Below are 25,753 nucleotides of genomic sequence, written 5' to 3' on the forward strand. Positions count from 1 at the left end.
CAAAATGATAAAATATGGCATTGAATTTTGCTAGGCTACTTGTAGTTAGTTGTATCATCACAAATCTGTAGTGCCCACTTGGAGAGCAAATATTAATAACTTTATCCTCCAGTGTAATAAGGAATTGCTATATCTTTAACAGAAGAAAACACAGGACTGCCCACTAAGGCAAGGAGGGCTGTGGCAGAGACTACTGACATGTTAAATTCTACTACATAAAAACATCTGTATGAAAAGAAAACACTATCAGTTATGGTGTGCCCATAAATAGTTCTGACAGCATATTTCATAGAGGTGTAGATATTTCTAGTAGGCACAGACATTTGGTGACTCTCAAAAGCATTTCTTTTAGTTTTTGAATTATTAATAATAGCATTAATCTTGGTATTTGTAGTGGGACAAGTTAAACTGTACATTCTAAAACTGCCATCTACAAATCATAGCTCACCAAAAACCCAACCACTGCTCCTACTCCAATTAATCTCAGTAGTTCAATTTCCATGCAAGCTAAACTAAGTCTTTATACCTACAGGTTTCTTACTACAAAGACAACAGGTTAATGAAAACATTAGGGTTTTAATGTTATTAAACTTACCATCCATTAGGAAGTTTGTGCAACTTTTCAGTAAACTACACATACTTTGCCAAACAAAAGATTCACTGTCTTTCCAAAGACTTCCCTGGATATTTTCTTGCAATTTCTGTATAAGCATCATTGAAACTTTAATGGCTATCAGTAAATCGTGCATCAGCTGAGTCTGAACAATACGATTTCCATGATTCTTTCTGTGGAAAAAAAAAAGACACAAGCAAGCACACAAAAAACAAATTAAAACCATTCTTCACCATCCCCAGAGAACCACATTCTGCCAACTTTAAATAGAATTAATGGTAAAAACTAATGTATTGCTTGAGTTGATCAGATATGTAACTACAGGAAAACAAGGAGAAGACTCAAGGGTAGTTTGTTAAAATGAAGTTAACAAATGAAAATGACAAATTGTGCTACATTTTCTGCAGGTTCCTGTGACAAACTTTCATTCATGTCATTCTGCCTGAGCAGAACTGAACTTTACCAGAAACTTGCCAAAAAGGCCAACATAATGCAGTGCTGCTCTTTTCTAATTTTTCAAGTAGTTCCTCCATGTATGAAGGACATTTCTGTGATTTGACTTTCTTCCAACATGAAGGCAGAAAGTATCTAAACTTTCAGTGTAGAAAGCACTTCATTAAGTGCCCTTCTCCTCTCAGTTCAGAATGAGAGACCACAATGAAGCTGCTTCACTTAATGAAATGCTGGAAAATGTCAAGTAGACCAATACTGAATTAAACACTTATGGAACATGAAAGAGTTTTACTCTACCTGAATTTTACATTTATTAATTACACTCTTTAGCCACAATTCAGATGGCAAAACCTTAACTCAAAGGCCTCCCCTTAGTAGTAGCTCTAAAAGTATCAGTGCATTACCTCTCTTATATTACTATATTGCCACAAAAGAAAAGAATCAATCAGTTTTTATTTAAAATCTGCATCACTGTAAAATGATATTTCTATCTCTCATCCATGTATGGCTACCAAAGTGATATTTTAAACCAAACCAAATTATCTTGCAAGAGTGAAATAAAACCAGATAAAACAGAGCATCTATTGAATTCACTTGCCTGTTTTCTTCCTGTATGTCAAGCAGCAACTTCTGCAGAAACTGAAGAACTAGTGAAAATAATTATGGTATAAATTTACTTACAAGAGAAATAGAACAGAAAATTTCTATCAAAGCCATCACACGTACATCTCAATACATCACACATACCCAGCTACAATGAATAGTTACCCATACAGTGGTGATTCCTGCATTCCACCAACAAATTAAACTGGTATTTCAGTACAGACAAACACAAGCAATGCTGAAACAAAATCTCAAACTGTTTAGCAACAACCTGGTACAAAACAAGTTTCCAATCCACTTGGCCTATAATCTGTGAGATATTGACTCTCCCTACCACAATTGCTCACTGCTACCTAGATTTGTACCAGAGTTTCCCAGTAAAGTAAAACTGAGCAAAACTGACCCCTGGAAATTAAAAGTATGAATCAGTCTTGTCTTTCACAAAAAAGTACCATGTAAGGGTACTCATTTTTTGAAAACTAGCCAGGAGGAAATCAGATCTGACAGATCTTCATGCCTGCTTCATGTCACTTCTCCACACACAGCCCTCCCCCAGTAACGTGCAGTGAAGCATATTTTACTATAAATGTGACTTTACCTTCTTCAAACAGGTTCTTAATACAGGCTCTACCTAGAGGAAAGAAAATACATTTTAAGTGCTGAGTACTAGCCAGCACTATTTCTTTTACATAACTGCCAACATCACTACCAGGTGTGGCACCAGTGCTGAGCAAGTTTAACCAGAGGAACATTTGATGTCACTGCACCTAAGCTGAAGTCCTCCATACAGGAAGCAAGGTTGTCCAGCACTTTTCTGTACAAATACACATCTGTGGTTTTCAGCTCTTCCCGAAGGCAGCACACAAAGCTTTGCACAGCTGGCACCATCAGATGTCCAGGAAGACCGTTCAGTGAACTGCAACATGAAGAAACAACACAGGTGTTGGAACATCCACTGCACCAAAATCCATGTTAGCTAGAACTCCAATACACAGATATTGTATCCTGCATGAAAACATCATCTGTTTTAAAATTAACATGCACATTCTCAGTTTGCAGCTAGAAAACCTGTCAGAGGGGTGCACAGCTTTGGGGTGGCTGCAACCAAATCCAGGATGGAAGCCCTGCATCTCAGTGGGATAGTGAATGATTTCAGACAAAGAAAGGAAGGCAGCTCAGCATCAGATCTTAAAAAATGCTGAGGCTATAAAAAATTCATAAAGAAATACAGCAATAATTGTGCAATAAAAAAAAAATAATTGCAATAAAAATAGGCACAAGTAGCCACAAATTTAGTTAGGATTCCTCTGAACCATCTTCTGTTGACAAAGCTGAGATTTTGTGTTTTAAATTTCTATTCTAACATTGGACTTTAAAGTTCAAACTGCTAATTACACACTATGTTGTTTTTCCAATACTAAAATGGGCCAAAACAATGCTTCACTTTGAAGTTATCCAATGATATGTTATTTATAATTAAGATTTTTAACTTAGAAAGAAAAACTCCACATATGAACATATTAAGTACTGCAAATTTTCATAATTAAGTTACAGCAATTTATAGTGAATGACAAATTACTGACTTAGAGATAAGGAAAACATTAAAAAAAAATGAAGGCTAACTACTCAATCTTTTACCTTGCTAATACTTTCTTCAAAGGATTCTTTGCACCCAGCGAAAAGTACGTCTCCCCCAAAACATCCAAACAAGCTTTAACCATGGGATCACCTGCAGAGTTCTGATCCATCTGCTTCACCAATGGCATAATCTATAATCAAAAGAACACATGATGAACAAAAAACTCTTGATAAACCATTTTTAACAGTGGCAGACTTCCCTCTCAAGCATATGGCACAAAACTGTCTCCCTCTTTACCACTCCCCCTTGAGTTTCAAGTTCAAAGAATGTTCCAAGAACACTTCTAAAAACAAAAATCCATACAATATAGTAAACTTGGTGTCCCTTGCCTTGCACCATTTTCAGGTACTGTGACCCTTGCTAATTAAGTACTAGAACTGAATTTCTACCTGATGCATGTGCAACTGCTTTTCCTGTGTTTCCAGGAAGGTAGAAAACATTAGGAGTTTATTTTAGAGCTGTATTTGCCATTAACAGTGCACAGGACATGCTCTCAGTTACCAAAAGCCACACTAACAACAGTGAAACTCTACCTGTTTAATACACTGGATCTGCTGGATGCCATTTCTCAGCTCTGCACAGTGCACAAGCAGAGATGCCAGATTTTGCTCTTCAGCCTTTGAAAACCCTACATTTAGAAGAAGAGGATCTTTTTATAAAGTCATTACAACAAGCAATATAAATAACACATCATTTATAAGAAGAAGAAATGACTGCTTAATTCTTAGGGCTTTTTCCAGTTCCAGTAAACCTATTGATGCCACAAACCCTTAAGTCTCCTAACACCTTAACACTTTTTTTTTTTTCCCTAACAAATGTAAAAAAAATCAGTTTCACTGGAATACAATAGTGAGGGACCTCTGGGGGTCATCTGGTGCAAGCCCACTGCTCAAATATGTTCACCTGGAGCTGCCTGCCCAGGACCGTGGCCAGGTGGCTTCGGAATACCTCCAAGGCTGGAGACTCCCCAACTCCCTATTGAAGCTGTGCCTGTCCTCAGTCACCCTCACATTAAAAAAGTGTTTCCCTTACATTAAAAAAAAATGTTTAGAGGGAATCTTTAGTGTTTCAGTTTGTGCCATGCCTTCCTGTCCTATCACTATTCAGCACAGAAGAAATGCTGGCTCTGCCTCCCATATGTCCTCTCTTCAGGTATTTTTTACACATTGCTAAGATCCCCCAGAGCCTTCTCTTCACCAGGCCAAAGAGTCCCAGCTCTCCCAGCCTTCCCTCACAGGAGGTATGCTCCAGGCCCTTCATCACCTTAGCCCTTAGCTGGAGTCTCTCCAACATGTCCATATCACTCTTGGACTGGGGAGGCAAGAACTGGATCAGCAATCCAGGTGGGGCCTCACCAGTGCTCCCTCATAATAACTTTAGTTTATAAATCTTGTATTACTTCTTTTTCAGTTTTTTTACAGTAAATGTCACTGGAAGCTTCCTTCATCAAACAAAAAAAAAATCCCCACAATAGAAAACACCATTTGAACAGTAGCTTTAAAACAAATTAACTACAGAAAACACAAAGACTGGAAGAGTGACCTCCAGAGAACCCTTCCAACCTCAATCATTCTGTGACTCTTGGAAATTCAGGGTTATCCCACATATTAAGGCTAACACATCAGATATCACTGAATTACAGGCCTGCAAGTAGGATTAAAAATAGGACCTTTTACTACCTTCACACCGCAGATAAAACAAAGTAAAGAGTTTTCAAACCAAAGCCACAATGCTCTAAAGGATTTTTTTTGACTCTGCCAAGGTAAGAAGTCATTGACATTACACAACAAAAACAACCCACAGCAGAGCAAACACACCTAAAACTCACAAAACAAAACCACTAGAAATAAAACATAACAAGCAAAAAACCAGATCAATTTCAGTAACTACTCAAAGACAAGAGAAATACACTAGTTCAGAAAAAAGCACCCTACTTACTCTGAAGTTTTTCAAGCTGATGATGATCAAGAAAGAATGCATCCACCTGAATTTCCTTCTTCTTCTTTAAAACCATTTTAGCTGATTAAGAAATACCTGCTTAAAAAACAAATAACAAACAAAACAAAAAATCAAAACAACAGGTCACATGGTTTTAAAAAAAATTACAAACATTTCCTACAATAATGGTCTTTTCATTGTCCTACTGTCTTGAAATGTTTGTTGCATTATCTGTGCAATTTTTCTCAAGGAAATAGCTCTCTTTGATTTACCAACTTCAGCTATTTCCAGCATTTCATCCAAAATTCACCCAAACTTCACGATGCAAATAGAAGCAATAGAAAAGGGGAATTGCTGTACACATGACATACTGTCTCACCGAGATTTCACTGCACTTGTTACATCGTTTGTGGCATTTGGAAACATCATACAGAACCGAGGAATTAATGCCACAAAACTTCCCTTGCTCAGTTTTGCTGTTCAAAACTCATTCAGCCTGTAATAACGTCAAGTAAGAACTGTGAAGCAAACCGAACAATTCTGCTATTATGGATGTTACAAATAGCAAGGTCTTATTTGAATGGCAGTGGTGATTTAATATGTGCTACAGTGTCACTGACTCGAAAGCGCGTTATTATGGAACAGCGGAGGTCGGAAGGGGCCTTTGGAGCTCATCTGGACCAACCTCCTGCTACAGCTGGGCCACCTGGAGCCAGCTAGCCAGGCACATGTTGTCCCGGTGTCTTTCGAATGCTTCCAAGCATGGAGGCTCTCCGGCCCAGCTGTGCCAGTGCTCGGCCACCTTCACGCCACACCTGGCGCTTCTCAGAGACCCGCCGTGTTTCAGTCTGTACCCACGGCCCCCTGCCCTGCCACCGGGCACCACGGAATGGAGCCGGGCCACGTTTTGTCCGCGTCTCCTCTGCACACACTGATGAGCTCCGGGAAGCTCTCCAGATCCCCTCTCCCGCCCCACCTGTGGGCCCAACGCGGCTGCCCCCCGCGCCTCCGGCGGCTCAGAGCAGACCGGAGCCGGCCCGCCCGGCCTCAGAGGTGGCGGCGGCCGGGCCCCGCTGCCGCTCCGTGCCCTCCCCGCCCGAACAGCCCCGCGCCCACGGCGGCACCGAGCGCTCGGATGGACGCCGGGCCGGGCCGGGCCACGCCGCCTCCGGCACCCGCCCGGGGCCTCCCTCCCCCCGGCGGCAGCGAGGGCCCGGAGCACAGCGGCGCCCGCCTGGAAAAGCGGCTGCACACAAGCGCCACAGCAGCAGGCAGGGGAAGCACCGGTGCAACGCCGCCCGCCCCTTACCCCCGCAGGCCCTCACCCGCGGCGCCGCGTCCCTTCCCGGTGCCCGCTCCCCGCCCCACCACGTGCCGGCCGCCGCCAACCGCGGCGCGCCCCGCCCCCCGCCCGGCCCGGCCCCGCAGCGGCGCCGCCTCACGCCGGGAGGGCTCGGGGAGCCGCTGCTGCCGGAGCTGCTGCGCGGCGGGGCCGCAGCGGCTGCCGCCTTTCCGTGGCAAATACTTGTCCTAACTAAAAGATGAACCTGCGTGAGGCACCGAGTCACACAATCGATGGGGTTGGAAAATCCCTCTGAGTTCATCGTGTCCAGCCCGTGACCGAACGCCACCATGTAACAGACCCACGGCACCGAGTGCCACGTCCAGTGTTTCCTTAAACGCCTCCAGGGATGGCGACTCCACCACCTGCCTGAGCAGCCCATCCTAAGCTCTAATTTCCCTTACTCTGAAATTTTTTCTAATGTCCAACCTAAACCTCTCGCTACTGCTTAAGGCTGTGTTCTCCTGTCCTATCTTTAGCTGCCTGGGGAAGGGGCCGACACCCACCTGCCTACAGCCTCCTTTCAGGCAGTTATAGAGACTGAAAATGTCACCCTTGAGTCTCCCTTTCCTCCTGGGTAAACAACCTTGTCTCCCTCAGCGGCTCCTCATAGGATGCGTGCTCCAGACCCTCCACCAGTTCCACTGCCCTTCTCTGGACTCACTCCCGAGTCACTGGACTTTGTAAGACACAACTATCTTTCCTTATTTTAAATGTATACGCAACTCTGGAAAAAAATGGTGGTAACTTTGATGTATCCCATGATGACCTTAGCTTGTGTTTCTTGCCCGTAGTTACTCTCCCTCCTCAGTTCCTGAATGTCCTCAGCAGATTTAAAGGGATGCTGTGTCTTTCGGAGCCTAATCTGTCAGCTGTCCTTGCTGCACAGTGGCTGGTTGGCTTCCCTCCAGAGCCAACTACATTTCAGAGCCAGAGGCAGCAAATGCTATTTTGCATCCAACACAAATCAAGCTGCTCTAGTCACAAACCCTTTATCCAAGGAGCAGAAAGAGGCTTGACTACACACTTCATGAAAATTCAATAAACTTCATTTGAAAAGTTAAATAAACTTAAAGTTTAACTTGAAAAGTTAAATAAACTTAATTTGAAAAGTGTGCTCCCTTTGTTTCCTCATAACCATATCTCTTGATCCTTTCCAACAGTCCCTAATTTGCCACCACTTTCACATTTTCTAAAATTCTAAAATTAGGAAACAAACCCAGATTTTTTTTTATATAAGCATTTATATATTAGTAAATTTGCAAGTATCTGAAGGAAGCTTACAAGAAAGATGGAAGTAGACTATTTACAAGAGCATGTAGTGACAGGACAAGAGGAAATGGATTCAAACTAGAAGAGAATAGGTTTAGATTAGATGTTAGGAAGAAATTCTTTGCTGTGAGGTTGGAAAGGCACTGTAACAGGTTGCCCAGAGAAGCTGTGGATGCCTCATCCCTGAAGTGTTCAAGGAGAAGTTGGATGGGGCTCTGAGCAACCTGGTCTAGTGGTAAGTGTCCCTGCCCCCTCCCGGCAGGGGGAGTGGAACAAGATGAACTTTAAGGTCCCTTCCTACCCAAACCATTCTATAATTTTATGATTTTTAGCCAGAAAATTTTTTTTTTCCGTTTTCAACACCTATGTTCTGTGCCTTTCACAATCCTCCCAGGTCCCAAGAATACAATGTATGTAATAAGCACATCATTTGCAAGTGATAGATTATCAAATGGGGACAGCCTTTCCCAAGTCTGTGAGTTGTATCTAGCAAAGACACAACTTTTGCACTCAGTATGAAAATAATTATTGCAAAAGTGACTACTGTAAAAGGGCAGCTCAACATAGCAGTCATGCTTCCATAAAGATTTAAGAGCAGCAATGTTTAGGTAAGGAAAAAGTGGAAAATATAACAAAACCCATTCCTTGCCAATTGATTTTCACCCAACAGTGATTTTCTTAACAATCTAAAGCAGCCAGAGGCCATTAGGGTATGCTCAGGACTTTCAGCAAACTTCTGTATGCCTCTTTAGCACCAAAGGTTCACAGTGCCTTCTGACTTCTGACATGGTCATGGCCAAAGGAATTGAGAAAAGGTTTAACCACATACAAACATATAAAGAAAGTAATTTGAGTTTTTCACTGTTAGTTCATCAAATTTTCCCTGTTTTGCATTCAGCCATTTCAAGGAAACTGACACAGTTATTTGGCACTACCTGTCCCAGTGACCTACTCTAAATGCTGGATTATCTTCAGCTCAAAGAGAGACTGAATGCTCTTAAGAGATTTAACCTTCCAGACAAATCAGACAATTATCCTCATCCTCACTTAGTGCAAGCAAAGTCCCCAGCTCCTTCAGCCCAGTTCAATACCTACATATTTTACATTCACTGTGATCCTCTTTCTACAGGCTGGCCAGTTTCAGGAAACCTTTCCAAAGTTCCAGCTCTGTGTATTCCAGCTCATATTCTGTGACACTATTTCCAGTAACTTTCTCCTTTCCAAAAGAGCTTTGCTCTCCCCAAGTTTTTCCAGTTAGGAGAAACATCAGTGCCAGGGAGCTGTCAGGTAACACCCAAAGAATCCACATTTCCCAGTGCAAGGAAAGCAAAGAGGCATCTAGAGGAATGAAATGATAACATGCAACACCCACACACATCAATTGCTCTGTTCTCTAAGAGCACCAAGTTTCCAGTACTCAAAATACCTTACTCAGAACTAGCTCACACACCAGTGCTCACCAGGCAAGGGTTATGAGGCTGAACTACCTTAAAAAGGTAAGTCACACCATTTTCATAATATCTGATCTGCTGGTAAGGAGCAACAGACCTTTGAATTACTGATGCTGTGGCTGTGCTGTGCTCTGCTGTGTGCCACAAATCTTGCCACAGACAAAAAAGCCTCGTAGCATGAGAAATTGCTAGGGAGAGAATAAAAATCAAGCAAGAGCACATCACTGTGTCACTGCATAAATACACCTACACCTCAAACACTGTGTGCAGAATGTGGTAAGACTGCCACAGGTGAGGTAGGATATGAGGGATGGCCAAAGACAGTGAGGGGCATCTTGCTGTGAAACCCTTAAAGTAAATTCATCACTTTACTCTGAAAGAGAAAATGGAATATAAAAGAAATTTCTAAGAACATTTTTGATTGTCTCTGCAAAAATTTAGGGGCATCAAATGAAACAAGGAGGTGACAAATAAAACCAAATGAATTATTTAAACCATGGAGATCATCATCTTAGGACATTCTGGATCTTGAAAATTATGTTTGTTCAAAAGCAACTGGACTGAATCACAAGAGAAAAAGAACAAACAAGTAATGTTTCAAATGACAAAACTTCTGGCTCACAAAGTCCCTGAACCTCTAGTGACTGGGACAGGATTCTGGAGTAATGACACTTCCCTGGGCACTGTCTGAGGACAACAATCAAGTAAGTGGGCACCAGACTGGCTGACCAGGTACAGCCATTTTCACTGTCATTGAGACATGGGATGTCTCAACATATTTCTGCAAATCAGCAGAAGGCTTTTTTTCCTGAGCACTGGGTTTACGCTCACAAACTTTACAGTTTTGACAAATCAACATTCACCAGGGAAAATTCTCCTCAAAAGAAATAATCTAACCCATACACAGAAACTTTAATGTTTAGGCTGTACATTCTAGCCCTCTTGAGCTATGCCTGTACCAGTAAGTAAAATATTTTATATTTTATGTTTCTTTCAGATGGACATGATTATATGATCATTTGAAAACTCTCAGAAACTGATTATTTAGAGCAATATAGAATTTTGCCACTCTGTGGCGCCAGATAATTAAAAAGAGGTTGAACTTTTAAAGGGAAGCCATGGATCTTCTCATAAACTATAGTTTTCCTAAGTTAAAAAAGCCTTTATTAGTAAGTGAAGTAACTCCAGATTCTTCCATCCAAAGGCACAAAGCACAAATCCTAGAGGTTATTTAGATAAAATGCCACTTTTCTGTCACTGAAAGACAAGTCATAGCCTTGAAAAAGAAACACTTTAAGTCATCTCATAATAATAATAATTGAACAGGAATGATCTTTCTCCCTTCCTTTCCTCCACTTAAATGATACCTTAAAAGTTTTCTGTCAAGAAGATACTTTTAAATTAATTTGGCTGTCACCTGAAAATGATAAATTTATTTATATCACAGTTTTGTAATTGCAACTAGTGTAAAAAATGGGAACCTTCTTCTCTGTTGCAAATATATATGTTACCCTTTCAAAGAATCTACACAAAAACAAACCTACAGACGCTGTATGATCTAAGATTTTAGAATCACAAGATGTTTCCTGGCATACATGTCCAACTGTAGACACACCACTGAAATACCTAACTTAAATGGTTTCAATATTTATCTATGTGAGAAAAGACCAGAAAAAGCTCCTTTTGTCATGAAGGGGTAAGGTCCTGGTCCAGCACGTCAGAATGACGTTCTTCATACGCAGAAAAGTCTCATAAATGCAAAATTTTACATTCTAGTTGCAGATTTGATGACAACTTGATCATCTCTGGAATGAAGCTGGTGGCAATTTTTGGATTAGCTTTCACACCCTAGAGTAGATGTTTTGCAATACAATGTTCATAATACTTTTTAACAAATGAGGTTATTGTTTAACAAGACGACCAGAAACTTAGAACTTACTTTCTTGCATTTAGTCAGTTACAGACACTTAAAAATCTGCAACATCTTCAGCCCATGTGGAGGCTAATATTTAAAATTCACATTGCAGAGAGAAATATTTTTAATGTTCTTTGTTTCACTTCTGCAGAGAGCCAGCTAACAAATGATCACTCCAAAGTGCAAATACCTTGCAGTTTGTTTCTACAATGTACTGTATATCAGTTTTTGCCTTTCTCCACATATTTTCAGGAATGTGTGCATACTTATTACTGCTTGTATGTACCTTCCATCAGCAACAACAGCAAGGAGGAAGAACTCTCTTTCTGAATCTGTGCTTACATGTACAATAGTTTTCTGTGTCTTTGCCCAGAAGATTTATGGCTTTCCCCCTTGCTTTCTATTTACAAAATAAAATTGTAGTTTGTATTTTTGTATTTTGTTCTATGCATCCCAGTTGTTCTACCTTGTAATTCTATTCCCTTCAGTAATGGAACACAGATTTTAGCCACCTCTACATCACAGCTAAGGGCAGTTGAGAGAAAATCCTGAAGATCCCTATTCCTTCTTCTGTATCAATATTGAGAGCTCCATCACTGCAGGGCATTTCTATTACTGAGAGGGCAGTGAAGATGTCAATCCACCAGACAAACTGCAAGAAACCCTCGTGGAGCGAGCAGGCTTTGCTCTCCCTCTTGCGGTCTGAGCACGTCATTCCCGCAGCCTCCCCCAGCTCTGTCACTCTGCATTCAAGGGCTTGGGACTATCCCGAGAGAGCGAGCGTGTCGCTATTCGAGGAAACGATACGGACAAAGTTTTCATTGAACGCCAGGACTGAATAATTTTGTATAGCTCTCATTAGGAACCTGATGATGATTTTGATTCTTTTGGCTAAATCTTGTAATCCAAAGAAAGGGTTTTTTTTCACCTCATGTGTTTTTAATGCGGCCAACACTCTATGCAGGAGGTCTCGGGTGGAACACAATGCACTCCTTGCTAAAAACCAAGTGTGTTTTTAACACTCTTTTCAGCGACCAGTGTTTAAAAAATACACGAAGCACTTAGGAAAGTACCAGCAAATGAAACTGCTTCAGTGAAGTTGTTTGGATACTCTAAGGTCACTGCAAGCGGGTGGAAAATTGGAGCCTGTACTGAACTAAATAGGAAAAAATGAAATTATGTGTATAACCAGATGGGGAATATTTGAGCTTCTAAGACCTGGGTTTTATTTTTTTTTTCCAAAAGAAAAAACTGCACTTTAAATGACTCACAGATGTGAACAAGCAGTTTACTCTGCACACCTACATTATAAATAACCCCCAGAGGAATGGTGCAGTGTGGTTTGTTTATGCACCAGAAGAGTCTGTGAAATATTTTGCCTCCATAAATCATAAGCCAAACAAAATAGAATCATTAAATCTGAGTCCAAATGAACGTGTATAAGGAAGATTCCTCTACGTGCCAGGCAACACACTAATTACTTCTTCCAGATACTTTGTAATACTTCAGTCAGTCCTCTAGAAGAGACAGAGACGGCTGGTTGCCCGAGATGTACCCTCAGCTCTTTTCAGCCGGAGGGGACCAAGAGCCTGCTGCCTGCACGACTCAGCAGCACATGCACCTGCTGCTTTATCCCGGCTGGAACTCAAACGCAAAGCGGGTTGTTACCTATCGGATAGGGCAGCTCAGCGACACCCATTTAGACCGTAATATCCCCAGCATTGCCCCGGGGACCGCACGGTTCCAACCCTCCGGTATGTACTTGACAAATGACCTTCCACAAGACGTGTAATTTCAATTACAGTGAGCTCCAATGCTGGAGCCGAGGAACTGCAGAGCAAGCGGAATGCTTCTTCCTAACATCGTCTCCGAAACTAAGAGGAAAAATTCCTAATTCACAAAGGAACTTTAAAAACGGTGATGGGAAATGGGCAGGCCGTCTCTTCCTGGGACCCCTCCGCCAGCCTTGCCCTCGAAGCCTTCCAGCCTCCAGCCGGGTTCCATCGTCCGCTCCCGGGGACGCCGTCGGGGCCGGAGCACGCGGGGGCGACGGCGGCCACGGGAGCGCATCCCGCCGGCAGCGCCAGCCCGGGACGGGCCCCGGCTCCGGGCCGCTCCTCCCGCCGGCTGCCGGGGCCGCAGGGCCGCGCAAGCCCCGCCCGGGCCCCCGCCGGGGGCGGCCCCGCTGCTCAGTGGCCGCCCGGGCCGTCGCTCAGGCGGCCGCGCCGCTCGCCCGGGGATGGTGGGGCGGGCGCCGAGGGGCGCGGGCAGCGCCCACAGCCCGGACGGCGCCCGGCGCGGCGAGCCACGGCCGGCCAGGTCTGACCTCCCTTTCCTTGCCCCCTTCCCTCCCTTCGCGAGCGGGCAGCGCCCGGGCCGGCCCCGGCCCTTCCCGGCGGGGGTCGGTCCCGGCGGCGGGGCGCGGCGGGACAGCCGGCGCGGTGCCCCCGGTGACACCGGCGGGCGGCGGGTGGCGGAGGGTGATGCTGGGTCACATCCCCGCGGGGTGTCGGGTCACGGCAGGACTCCGGGCTGTCCCCAGGCGGTGTCCCCGCGGCTGGGGACTGGCGTGCCTGAGGTCCCGTAAGGTCCCGTAAGGTCCAGGCTCCTCTTTTCCCGTTGGCGGTGCCCATGCCACATCCCTACCCTCCTCCCGAATATAGAAGAGCGAGGAGAACACAACTCCTAAACAAACGTGCAAAACTGCGATACTTTTGAGATACCTACACGGCTAGCTTTCAGAATTTCAAGAAATTAAATTGGGACGTAGTGTGGTGTCACACTGCTACTTAAAACTTGCTGTCATCAGGAAAAGGACATTAAATGATCTTGTGTGCTTTAATCTTGTTTGCTGCACGCATTTGACACTGGGCAGCCGAGCAGGCAGCAATGAGCTTGAAGGAGGCAGCCTGGCCCCTGAAATCGGGGTTTGTGGGGGTCTGTGCACGGGGCTGGAGCGGGCAAGCACCCACTGACTGCGTCACTTCATGGGAACAACCTCATCAATACCTAGGAAGCTGCAGAAAAAGCATTCCTACATCAGATTTTGAAGGAAGTTTTAAATAGTGCAGGCAACAGTTTGTTTGAGCATTGGATTATGCAAAATGAGTCAAATGGAAAATAAAGTGACCAGTGTTTGGAGGTGAGTAAGGGCCTTGGCCAGCAACAAACCTGAGAATGACTTCCTTGATTCCTACACAGGTCCACTTTGTGTCTCATCATTTCCCTTCTCCAGTCCAATCTTTATGGCACCAAAAATATTTATAAGTGCTGAGTTCTGGTGAAAAGATGGAAGAAATGGACTTGAAATTCAAGAGGTATGGTCCAAATGCATTTAGGCCAGTAAATATTTCTGGGATGGTGAAGGGAATCCACTATGTACTGCACAAACCCATGCCTGTTGAAAGAAAAGAACTTTCCAAACTTTCTCCAGCAGAGAAAGGACATCCAGAACATACGGACAGAATATGAAGCGTTTGGTTAAACACTGCATTTTGTTAAAAACAGAGGAAAACACTGACAATGTGATAAGGAATATGTAATTTTTTTTAACACGCTTCAAAAAGGTAGAACATTGTTCCCTCCCCCCTGAAAGGTATTTTGATAATTTTCAAGCAGACAGCAAAGAAAAGGAAATTATATCAATCCCTTTGGGAAGAATGTGACATTCTGACTTCTTGAAGCCTAGAAAGAGGTTTATAAACTTAAAAAATGAAAAAGACAAATTTAATCTTTCCAGACTTGTCAAACTTGTCTCAATTAATTTTTGATGACATAATTAGAACTTAAGGCTTTAATGTGTGCTTTTTTAGTTTACTTTTCAAAAGATTTAACTTTTTAAGGCTCAGGAGAAGCGGAGGGCTTTGCGGTGGGAACGGGAGCAGGAAGAAGGGGCGGGCTTTGTGTAGGTTTGAGTGCTGATTCAGAGTACTCTATTAAGCCAAGAGAAGATGAACTCATTTTTATCCTCCCTTGGGGAATCAGACAAGAAACAGGAAGTCATTGATTCTAAGTAAGATCATTCACTCTGCAAGTGTAAACAGTGCATTATGTGCCTGTAAATATTTCCAGAACCCATTGGCTTGCTGGAAAATACAAAATAAATTATGACAATCTCTAGCAAAGAACCCACAATAAAAAGTTATTTTCAATCTTTTTATCCATAATGTTTATGCAGTGGAATATTAATGAGTTTGGACATTGGGAAACTACTTGGCTGGACACACTGTTCACTGACAGAAATCCATCTACTCAAATGTTTTGTCTGTTGAAAGACAAACATTTTTAACTCCACCCTGTAATATTGCACCCTATCAAAAAGCAAAAGTTCTTTCATTACTTGACCCGTTTGTGTTTTCACGGCCACAAACACTGAAATATCCCACTGTTAACCAGATGTTGGCCTCGTCCATTTCTGGTTTATGTAGCTGCAATTAGTTAAAAAGGAAAAACCTAAAATATCCTAAATAGTCTAATAACATGTTGCCACTCTTCATTACTTAGGAGACCTGAATTCAGATAAATCTGCAGCTGAAAATACTTCTCCCCTCCAAAATAGGAGAAGCTGCTGCTTGGCAGTGGCACCTTCCTCCCTTGAACAGGGGGATTCTGGACAAGCAGAGAGGATCATGGATTAGGGAAAGGACAACAGTGAGCAGCTTGCTTCCCTGACAGTCCAGGGAATTTTCTGCTAAGCTTAAAAGGAGAATGGCAAAAAACACCAGAGGTGTCTCGGTCACCAAGGAGGACTGCAGTTGAAACGCTTGTCTTTAGAATGTGGGTGTTGTAGGATCAGCTTAGGAAACTATTTTAATAATGTACTTACATCCTAGTGATTCCCTGGGGATTCCTGAGTGGGAGATTCCTGAAAAAGGATAGTTGTAACCTCTGGCTTAGCAGTTTGAATCCCAGCCTGCAGGACCAAAGGAAGAAAGAGCAAAAAATTGAGCAGTTACCTTCAGACAAGTGATTGTGGCAAAATGTTACAAACCACAGTTTTTCTTTCCTAGTTTTCCTTCTAAATTAAGGTATGGAATGAAAGAAACAGGGAGTCTAGGGTATGAGAAAGGAAAGAAAGTTTTGAGCCAGGGTTTTTCACCTGTTTAGTTAAAATGAATTTGAAAGTCACATGAGACATGGGAATTTAGAAGAGAAATAGAAAATATTACTGTAGCAAAGAAAAGTGAAGGACTTTGATCTGTCCTGTGGTGCTTTTCCTTTTTTCTTCCTGTTGTCAAAAACAATGGAGAAGATAAATTCATAGGTGTTGGGTCTCCAGCTGAGGTGTTTCAGGTGGGGCTGCCTCTTCCAATGCAGAGAGGAAGGAAAGTGCTTGAAGCTGGGCTTCTGCAGGCCTGGGATAGTCATGGGAGGGGGGCTCTCTGTGGAGTCACTTACTCATCCATGCTGTGTCAGGACTTGCAGTTTGGAGATCTGTATTAGCCTTAATCTTCCTGTATCAGCCTCCTTCATCATACTGAAAAACAGTGGCTACTTGCCTCTCCTCATCCATGTCCCACTGCTCAGGTGACAAACATGCATTATAACATTATGACTTGTAGTTCTTTTTCTGTTGTGATATTCCAGTGGCCTTCCACTGAATGTTTTTTTTTACATGTTTATTATTTTTGAGATAAATTGGATACTTAGGAGCTATTCAGGCTTTATTTTCAAAGCCAAACCTAAGTGTCCAGAACCCTGAAAAGGCCAGGCCTTTACTTAGCAAGGGAATTTTGGACTGAATGGTTACATTCAGCCATCCACTTACTTTATTAAACTGTCTACAAATACTTGGAATACAACAGAGCCCAGTCCTTCTGCTTACACACAGATGATTTTCTTGGCTTCTCAGACTCAGACCATGATGAGCCAGCTCTCATCCTGAATAATTTTTCCAGAAATGCTTGTCCAGAAGGGCACTGAGGCTAATTTCCAGAAGGCATGAGCAGTTAAATGTGGATAAAAGCACAAAGTTGAGACTGGAACATGCCTCAACCAGGATGTCCTGAGACCTGAAACAGCTAATGCAAAAAGATTGGTTTTCATGTGGGGGGTCCATTAGAGACCATTTGCTCACCTACCTTCACATTTGGAATCAGAAACTTCCATCTTGTTAAGGATATTGAATTTTAAAGGCAATTTGATTAAGCAGAATTTTAAAGGACTTTTAAAAGAGTGGTCTGCCAAACATTTAACTTGCATAAAACCAAATGTGCTACTAACTCACAGGCAGTTACATCTATATAACATTTGCTAAGCAAAAGCTCAGTTCCCAGAGTACGAAAGGATAAATGCAGTAACTGAAGATTAAAATGTGAGATGTGTCTCTGCTTATCAAGGAAAAATAACTGCAGCCATAGGATAATTGAAGAAATTAAAATACAATAAACCTAAATATTATCAACATAGATTTCAGAACTTGATAGTTATGAAAAGGACCTCAGAAAACTAACATACTTTACCATATTTTATGAAACTGCACTTGTGTAAAATTTGGGGGCATTCTTTAGATTTATATAAAATAGGTTCGTATGCATATTAAAATAAAGTCAGACATTAAATACAGACTGAATTTGACATGGGGATTTTCTCCCTTTCTTTTTCCAGCATAAATATGGCTGAACTTTCAGAGCCAGAAGGTACTGTAAACTGGAAGGAAAGATGTTTAACTTTGGAGTCACAGTTAATGAAATTTCGTCTCCAGGCAAGCAAGATCAGAGAACTGTTAGCAGAAAAGGTAGGTCTCATGGGATGAATTTTAATGATGTATAAATTATTTTATTTTATTATGGGGGTCGATCACAAGTCATGGTTTGGGATTACAAGCACTGAGGTTTTTTTCAGAAGGGGAAAAATAGCTTTTTACAACAAAATATATGGAAACTATGTATGTTTAATGCTGTGAAAGAATTTTACACATCAGAATTGCCAGCAAGAAATGTTCATTTTCAAGTAAGAGCACACTGGCAACTCTCCTGCAGAAAAAAATATGTATCCAGTAATCACTTCTACAACACTGAATAATATTTAACACATTTATTAAGTATTTGAGATGTGATTTAAGACACAGAAATAATCACAGAGAAAATCCAGAAGTATTAAGTTCCCCAGTATTCTTTAATGTATCGTATAATTTACCAGACTTCATTTTCTTATAAGAAGAAATCTCCAACATGGCTCATCATCTGAGTCTCTGGTTCCAGAAAGTTGAAAAGTATTGCATCATTTAATTTGAAAAATATTGTTTAAATATTTACTTTATTTTTCAGTGGAGAAACATTTCACTTGGCATATTCAAATATGTGTATCCCAACAGTCAGTTTTCATTGAGCCCATATCTGAAATATAAAATCCCCACCATTTTATTTACCTGATATTATTTTGACAGAACAAGGCAATTAAAAGAGTACAAGAGACAAAGGATCTTAGAGATTTACTGTAACTATGTCATCATTAAGACTCACTTCAGTGAATTTCTAATTAAAATGTTTTATTTTAGTAACTCTTGTATGAGCTAAATTTTCCATCTATTGCTCCCCCTAAAGAAAAATAAAATTAAGATAACTTGATAGTATGTAAGTGAAAATACTCTTATTTTTCACATGTAAGTTAATTGTTCTTCTTTGTGGATTTATCCATTCTCCCTTTGAAACCATAAATACATTTGATCTCCACATTTAGTCCTCTGGGAATCATTCCCACTTTACTATGTTTTGGTGGGGGCAAGAACTAAATAGTATTAAAGCAGGAAGAAACAGATATTTTTGTATTTACCAAGAACTCTGGATGATGTACAAAGTTCCAGATGTGTTCCAGTCCTTTCCTAATAATGCTTAACATTGTTTTCCTTGACAGCTAATTTAAAATTGACAATTGAGAATGTTTCCATGGAGATACCTATCTTAATTCCAGGATCTTACTCAAAGTCCTTTATATCCCTATGTGTCATCTATTGTTTTATTGACTGTCCACTAAATCTTGCTTGTCAGAAAGCTTCTCTTATCCTGAATAACAAAACACCACCAAACACTTTGCCACTTCACTGCTCAGTGTCTGTTACCAAATGTCTCCCTTGAACATCAATGAGCCCTCAAGAGATCTCTGCAGATCTCCCCTGATAGCTGCTGGTCACTGCAGCAAGTAACCAATAATGTGCTATTTTTATTCAGCCCTTTTTGTAATTCATGAGGGACATTCCCTCTAACCAATGGGTTTTTATTTCCTTGAAACACTTTGCAAAATTCAAATAGTTCTAATAACCAGACCTTCCCTATCTTCAGCCTTGGTGATCCCCTCAAACTTCATTAGCTTTGTAAGCAAACACCTCTCTTTTTAAGGGCCACTTTAACTTTTTCTTTACCTATAATACTTATCCACATGCACCCTAATTTTGCTGTTACATTTTCTACTACTTTACTTACTACAGACATCAGACTTACAGATCAAGAGTTGGTTCAACTATGTCATCCAGTTCTTAATTGAATAAAATTTGGCAATTTATTACTATTCATTTCATCTATTCATGGCCTTATTTGTTCTATGAAGGCACTTGACCTCAATTTGAGATGGAAAAAAATGGAATAAAGAAATATAGTATTTTCTGCATTAGACTTATTTTCATTAAGTAGGCATGAAAATTTACAGCAGTATAAAACAACTTCTAATAAAAAACTTTTTTCATAATACCAAATTCCACTGAAATTGTATACTTACAGTTAGTACTCCAAATAGTTCTGCTTTGGCGTAACTAAAAATATTACTGTTAGAACACAGTGTGGTTGAAAACTCTTAATTTTCTCCTAATCCTGCAACTTTTCTGTATGGCAAACTCTTATTGAAGAGGTATTGCAGAATATTAGCTTTGGGAAGAATAACAAAGCCATGCAAAAGCCATCCTTTGAAATTTCATTGAAGAATTTAAAAACAAAAAAAGTTGAAAAAGGAAAACTACCCGTGCCTTTCATTGTAGTTAGCAAAGCTCAGAGATGAGCAAGTTATTATCATCAGTCCTGGGAGAGAATATCCATCCAAGAGTACCAGCCCTGCTGCTGTAACACTCAGCAGATCATGGGATGCTCACACAGTCAGAGCTATTAGATCAGGAGTATCTGTTCTGTCTCTTACCCCATCTGGATCACTGCATTTTGGGATGGAAAGTGACTAAACACTGGACATGACGTTCCTGACAACCTTCTAGCAGCCATTACTACCAAGTTTTATGCAGCTGCTGCTGATTGTAGTTTTGGTAACCAAAAAGTTAAGATTCATGAACAGTACTTCACAAAATTATATAGGTTTTAAGAAAGATTTTAGAAATTCAAATGTTAGCTATTTGACTTTTCACTTTGTTCATTTACAGTTTACATTTACAGGCTCTTAACTGCTAGAAATATCCTCTTAAATTAATAGCAATATATGCATAATCATATAATTTCAAATATCAACACAAAAAACCCAAACAAACAAAACAAGATGGATAAAACCACAACTCTTCAGCACTGTGCTCAAAATAAAGTATTCAAAGTCAAATTCAGCTCTCATCTGTAAGAAATATGGCTCTCAAATAGATAAAAAACTTCAGAATTTATGTTACTGCCCTCTTGTTTTAGTTTGCCTTACCTTTCTCAGAAATTTTAGAAAAAGCAAAGTGATTACAGGAGTTACATGAGAGAAACATTTTCTGTTGAAGACCACAGGTCCAACAAGTATTCAGTTGGGCAAATTCGACATAATACTCTCCAGAGCAGAGCATTAGCAGACTTCATGAAAAATGATCTTTCTCCTTATAGTGCCACTTTGACTTTTAATATGAATCTTTCACTCATAAACTGGAATTCAGCTGGGACATGTATCAAAGTCTGGTCAGAGCTTAATAAGATTTTATCATATTCATCTGCAAATTTAGAAATTTGGCACAATTCAAAAGCAACCATTTTCAAAATGGGCAATAAAATCTTTGCATGTATTTCTGAGTTGATTTCATTTGCCAATAACTCGGTGGTTATTTTTTCACGTTTTAATTTTTGAAATTATACTGACAGCTCTCAGTATTGGTTAAAGGAAAGATAAACTCCTACTAGTTTGAAATTGAACTGTGTGGGATTGTTACTCAAAAATATATTTGGGAAATAGGAAAGGGAGTAATGAAGACCCGATTTGCCAGTAGTTGACAGTCATCCTGATACTAATGACAAAATAATAAAGCAGCTGATATCAGGCTTTATAGGTACTTTCTGGACTTGTTACTTGTTATAGAATGAAACACATTGGCAAATGTGTCAGAAATAATTCTCACCCTTACTTTGATTAGCACAGGCCTTTATTTGTGGTTTTGTTTACAATCATCTCTACTCTATGAAATGTGTACTGAAACATTGAACAATAGCAGCAGACAGTGTTTCACTTCAAAGCAGCAACAAAATCACAGCACTGTGGTGTGACAGACGTAAAACCCTGTGGGTATTATACAATGTAATTGTTGTAGAAAACAGAATGATACTGTGACAAAAACAGGAAGATAAGAGAAATGGATTGGTGGTAATTCTCCAGCCTTGCTCCTCTGCCTGTGTTTGAGAGGTATCTCTGCAAGACAGTATCAGGGAAAGGAGTTTACATCCTATCACCCCATGTGTATGATTTGCCAGAAACTGCCATTGGGTTCTTCCTCCTATACTTGTTGTATAATTTAGTCTAGAATCAGATTTAAATAAGGGATGTCTTGAATCTAGCCATTTCCAATAGTTGTGAGCTGTGTGAGCCCATAAATGTATTCAGGCTGGATTAACTGAAATACTTTTCTTTTACACGAGAAATCAAATATCTTTGCAAAGTTATTTTATTTAAATGGCACCCCTGCAAATAAATGAAGAATTAACATGAGAAGTCTATTATTCTAACAGAAGTGTTGTGATTCAGAAAAACAAACTATTGACTGTGTTCTGTAAATTTAGGAAGTAGTCATCCTTGAAACTCAGCTGAGGAGTTTGAGAAATTTGCATTGTAAATGTGTTGCAGCAGTACAGCTACCAGAGCTTTAATTTTTTTACTGAACTTGAGGAGAAGAGAGAGAAGCAAGGGAATATACAGCATTTTCAGAAAACTTAATCCATTCTCTGTTGTTTGTTTTTAATATTTTTTCATTTTGCCAAGTAAAGTCTATATTTATAAATCTAACATGCAAAGAAAGAAACCTTGTTAAGTTTGAAGCAGAAGCTGCTGCTGTAAGTGGGAGAGGTCTTTACAGGAATTTAAGGAATGATGTTAGAAAGTATCCTAGTAAGCCAAATTTAGGATGGCTGCGAAACTGAGCTTTAAGCAGAAACCTGTATTTTAATGCAGCTTGAGTCTTACGTATGTGGAGAGTTTACAAAAAAACCCTTTGTTAAGTAAAAAATTACATGTTTCTACTGCAAGTTTAGCTTCCAGATGGCATTTCAAGTCACAGGAAAAGTTGGTGACCTTCATTCTTTTCCCAGTAAGTGCATTTTTCACCTACAATATGCATGCAACATAAGGTATAAAGTTGATGTTCTTCCTACCACTAAAAAATCATTTTAGTAGGGGAACTACATAGCTGTGTTAAATTCCCACTTGGGAAGCCTCCACTGAATTTCATCAGACCCCATAAGGACTGAATACGGCACTAACCCAACTGCTGTGTTATGGGCTGTCCAGTAATACTCGAGTTTCCTATGAATGTCTCCAAGTTTGTTTCCTGCAGTGTTGAGGGTCATTATGTTATGCTTTAAGTGGTTTTCAACAAATATAAATGATTATGAGAGAGAATTCTTTTCATATGTTTGTTGTTTTAACCTTCCACTTGTATATTCTCTGTATACATGCTCAGCTAGCAATGAGTGTGTACATCACAAATGTGATATTATTTATGCTTTCTGAACAGATTATGAAAATTGAATGATAATAAATTTTTAGACTAAGTACTATTTTCAGTATATTCCAAAGCTTAAAGCATTTTGAACTTTGTCTTACAAACCAACAGCTAAATCCATATCCCACTGTATTTTTTATTCCTTTCACAGTCCTATTTATGGCATTTCATTTGACATTTGAAAATGAAGCAGATGCAGTCTGTTTTGTTATCTCTGGCATGGCAATTTCATGTTTAATGTTTTTGGAGGAAAAGTCAGTAACTCGTTGGACCTACGCAGTGATTGCCAATATAAAAATTGTAAAAAAGCACAATGAGTATTTCCATTTGCAATCAAAGGATTATGAAGGGTAAAGGGGAGCAGAATACAATTGAACAAAAATTATTTAGATGAAGGTTATTTTTCAGTATTTACTTGTCTTTAAAAATTTTTCTCATTGTGAGGAATAATACAGTTGCAGTTAGGAATGTACAAATAGGAGAAAGCAGGGAGAGTTAAGGAGAATAAAAGTTTATATGAATAGAGTAGTAGGTTTGTTTACACCTTTTTAATACCTACCTTATAGTTTCATTATTATTCCTTGTCTGTTATTAAGTTTATGCTATGCCTTTTTAAAATAGTGGAGCTTTTTTTTGTTTTGTAGTTTTTGTACATCTTAAGACGACATTCTTTCTAAGGAGGTTGCAAATGGAAAAAAAAAAAGAGAACTCAGGAAGCAATAAATTAGTTGTTCTTGTAGAGGCATGGCTGGGTAATAGCATGAAGAACACAGCCTTTGCTGTGAGGCCAGAGGATTAATATCTCCTGTCTGGCAGTATTCACTTCTGTTCCAGCCCACCTAACATGGGGAAGTCGATAGAAGTTGTGGAAACGGCGATAGTGGGTCCTTAGCCAATCTAATAGTTGTTTAGCATTTCACTTATAGGATCTACAAAATTTTGTTCCCCATTTTTGATGGTGAGAACTCTTTTTGCTCATTCAATTTTCATTTCCTCGGGAGTGGACCTTCTTGCTTTAAATACCTGTTGTCTTGTCTTTTAAGTGCAACATGCTGCCATATATATATTTCTGGAATCTCTTGCTCCTTTATCATGGGTTTCCAAAGTGTCCCATACACTTCAATGGCATGAATAAATTCAGTTTCAGTCAAGTTTTCTTTTTTGGAAATGTTGGTTGTGAGTGGTACCTTTGTTTCCCAAGCCATCACCTCTCAAACAGTGGCACATCCTGGTTCAGGAGGACGCTCATGTTTCAGCTCTATTCAGAAGGGAGACAGTTCAGGGAGACACGGGTAGCAGAATTTCCACAATTGCAGTACAGTCATCAGTACAAAACAAAGCAGATGAACATATTCTTGATATATGTTTGTTTTTTTCATGTTAAGCACTGTGTGAGACTTCTTTTTCCTTGCCTGCCAAAGGGCTTTGGTACCTTCTTCCCTCTTGCTGAACAATATCTCCACTCTTTTCAAGATTTTGAATGCTCTGATAATGTCTGTGCTAAGAGTGGCCATCTACCTAATTTGTGTTTGATTGTGTCTCTGCAATTTAACTATCAGGATAAGATCTGAGTTGGGAAAGATGACTACCAGAAAGAAGAAATTTCCTGGTGTTTTACCAGGCTTAGGAAAGTTCTGTGACTGACACTGGGAAAAGCACAGTTACTGAGCCAGCATTATTTGCTGCTCAATTGTCCTTCACTACACTGTCTACTCAAATCCCACTGCTGAATTTAACTTCTAAAAATCTGTATGTTTGCTGGCAGCTGTCCTAGACTACCAGTTCCGGAAAAGTTCCCTCTCTGGGCTTTTCTGTTTTATATTTTTAAGTTATGTAATTTCCCAAAGAAATAATTAATTTGACTACAATGAACTCAACTGATATGTGAAAGATTGTTTTTTGATATGTACTTTTCACTCATTTAATGACCACCAGAAAACCTTTTGAGCTAAATAATTTTTAAAGTCATGTTTAATTATTGAAAAGAACTTGAAAGAAGTAAAATAACTCAGTAGTCTAATCAAGAAGAGCAATAGAAATTTTGAGCCTGTGTTTTTTTCATTTTGGAAACTGAGCAAATAGAGACTGATAATTTTTGGAGGTTTCATTTTGTTCTAAGGAAAGGCTTTTGTGCCAAGCACAGTTCATAGGAATTAGATGAATTGCTAAAAAGGAGAAGTAAGAGAGGCTTGCAATTAAGAAGTGACTTTTGCCTACCTAGGAGAGCAGTGCCAGAAGTTGTTGCAGTTAGAAGTGAACAGGATTGCAGTTCTGCACATGCAGATTGTAGAACTGCTGGTCATCTGCAGAAGTGGTGTGTGTCTGTTTGTGGGGTGTGCACATATGTCTGCACACATAGATGCAACTTTGATATCAAAGAATCAAATTGTTTTTACCCTTCCTACATTTGTGTGACAAAGTAAAAAGGAATTGGTTAGATGGCAAATTTGCAGATGAATGGTTGACAGTGCTTTGTTCATGAGAAGAATTGTAGCCTTTTACCTGTTAATTGGTATTAAAAATGAAGAAGATGGGAGAAGAAAAACCATGGGTGAGCGTTAAAAAGTGGCAGCTTGCAAACTGCCAGGTTGTGAGCCTAAGCTGTGTTGCAGTAGTCATGACCTAGGGGAGCATTCAGGT

At 40.2% G+C, this 25,753-nt stretch overlaps 2 protein-coding genes across 4 annotated transcripts in view; one reads left to right on the plus strand and one right to left on the minus strand.

Annotated features, from left to right (window-relative positions):
* THADA (THADA armadillo repeat containing) overlaps nt 1-5,322 on the minus strand; it is a 151,855-nt gene extending 146,533 nt beyond the window's left edge. For all 3 annotated transcript variants that reach the window (XM_036381088.2, XM_054514429.1, XM_036381090.2), the window contains exons 1-7: nt 5,247-5,322; nt 3,842-3,936; nt 3,308-3,438; nt 2,437-2,585; nt 2,268-2,300; nt 1,665-1,713; nt 596-786 (exon numbers count right to left, since the gene is read on the minus strand). In XM_036381088.2, coding sequence (XP_036236981.1) covers nt 596-786; nt 1,665-1,713; nt 2,268-2,300; nt 2,437-2,585; nt 3,308-3,438; nt 3,842-3,936; nt 5,247-5,322 — 724 coding nt within the window. The remainder of the gene's footprint in view (nt 1-595; nt 787-1,664; nt 1,714-2,267; nt 2,301-2,436; nt 2,586-3,307; nt 3,439-3,841; nt 3,937-5,246) is intronic.
* Nucleotides 5,323-13,465: 8,143 nt separating this feature from the next.
* The window catches only part of PLEKHH2 (pleckstrin homology, MyTH4 and FERM domain containing H2), a 54,192-nt gene continuing 41,904 nt past the window's right edge, over nt 13,466-25,753 (plus strand). Inside the window, exons 1-2 of the mRNA XM_036381379.2 lie at nt 13,466-13,545; nt 17,833-17,962. Coding sequence (XP_036237272.2) covers nt 13,466-13,545; nt 17,833-17,962 — 210 coding nt within the window. The remainder of the gene's footprint in view (nt 13,546-17,832; nt 17,963-25,753) is intronic.

This window comes from Molothrus ater, chromosome 3, assembly GCF_012460135.2.
Source record: "Molothrus ater isolate BHLD 08-10-18 breed brown headed cowbird chromosome 3, BPBGC_Mater_1.1, whole genome shotgun sequence".
NCBI classification, from domain to species: domain Eukaryota; kingdom Metazoa; phylum Chordata; class Aves; order Passeriformes; family Icteridae; genus Molothrus; species Molothrus ater.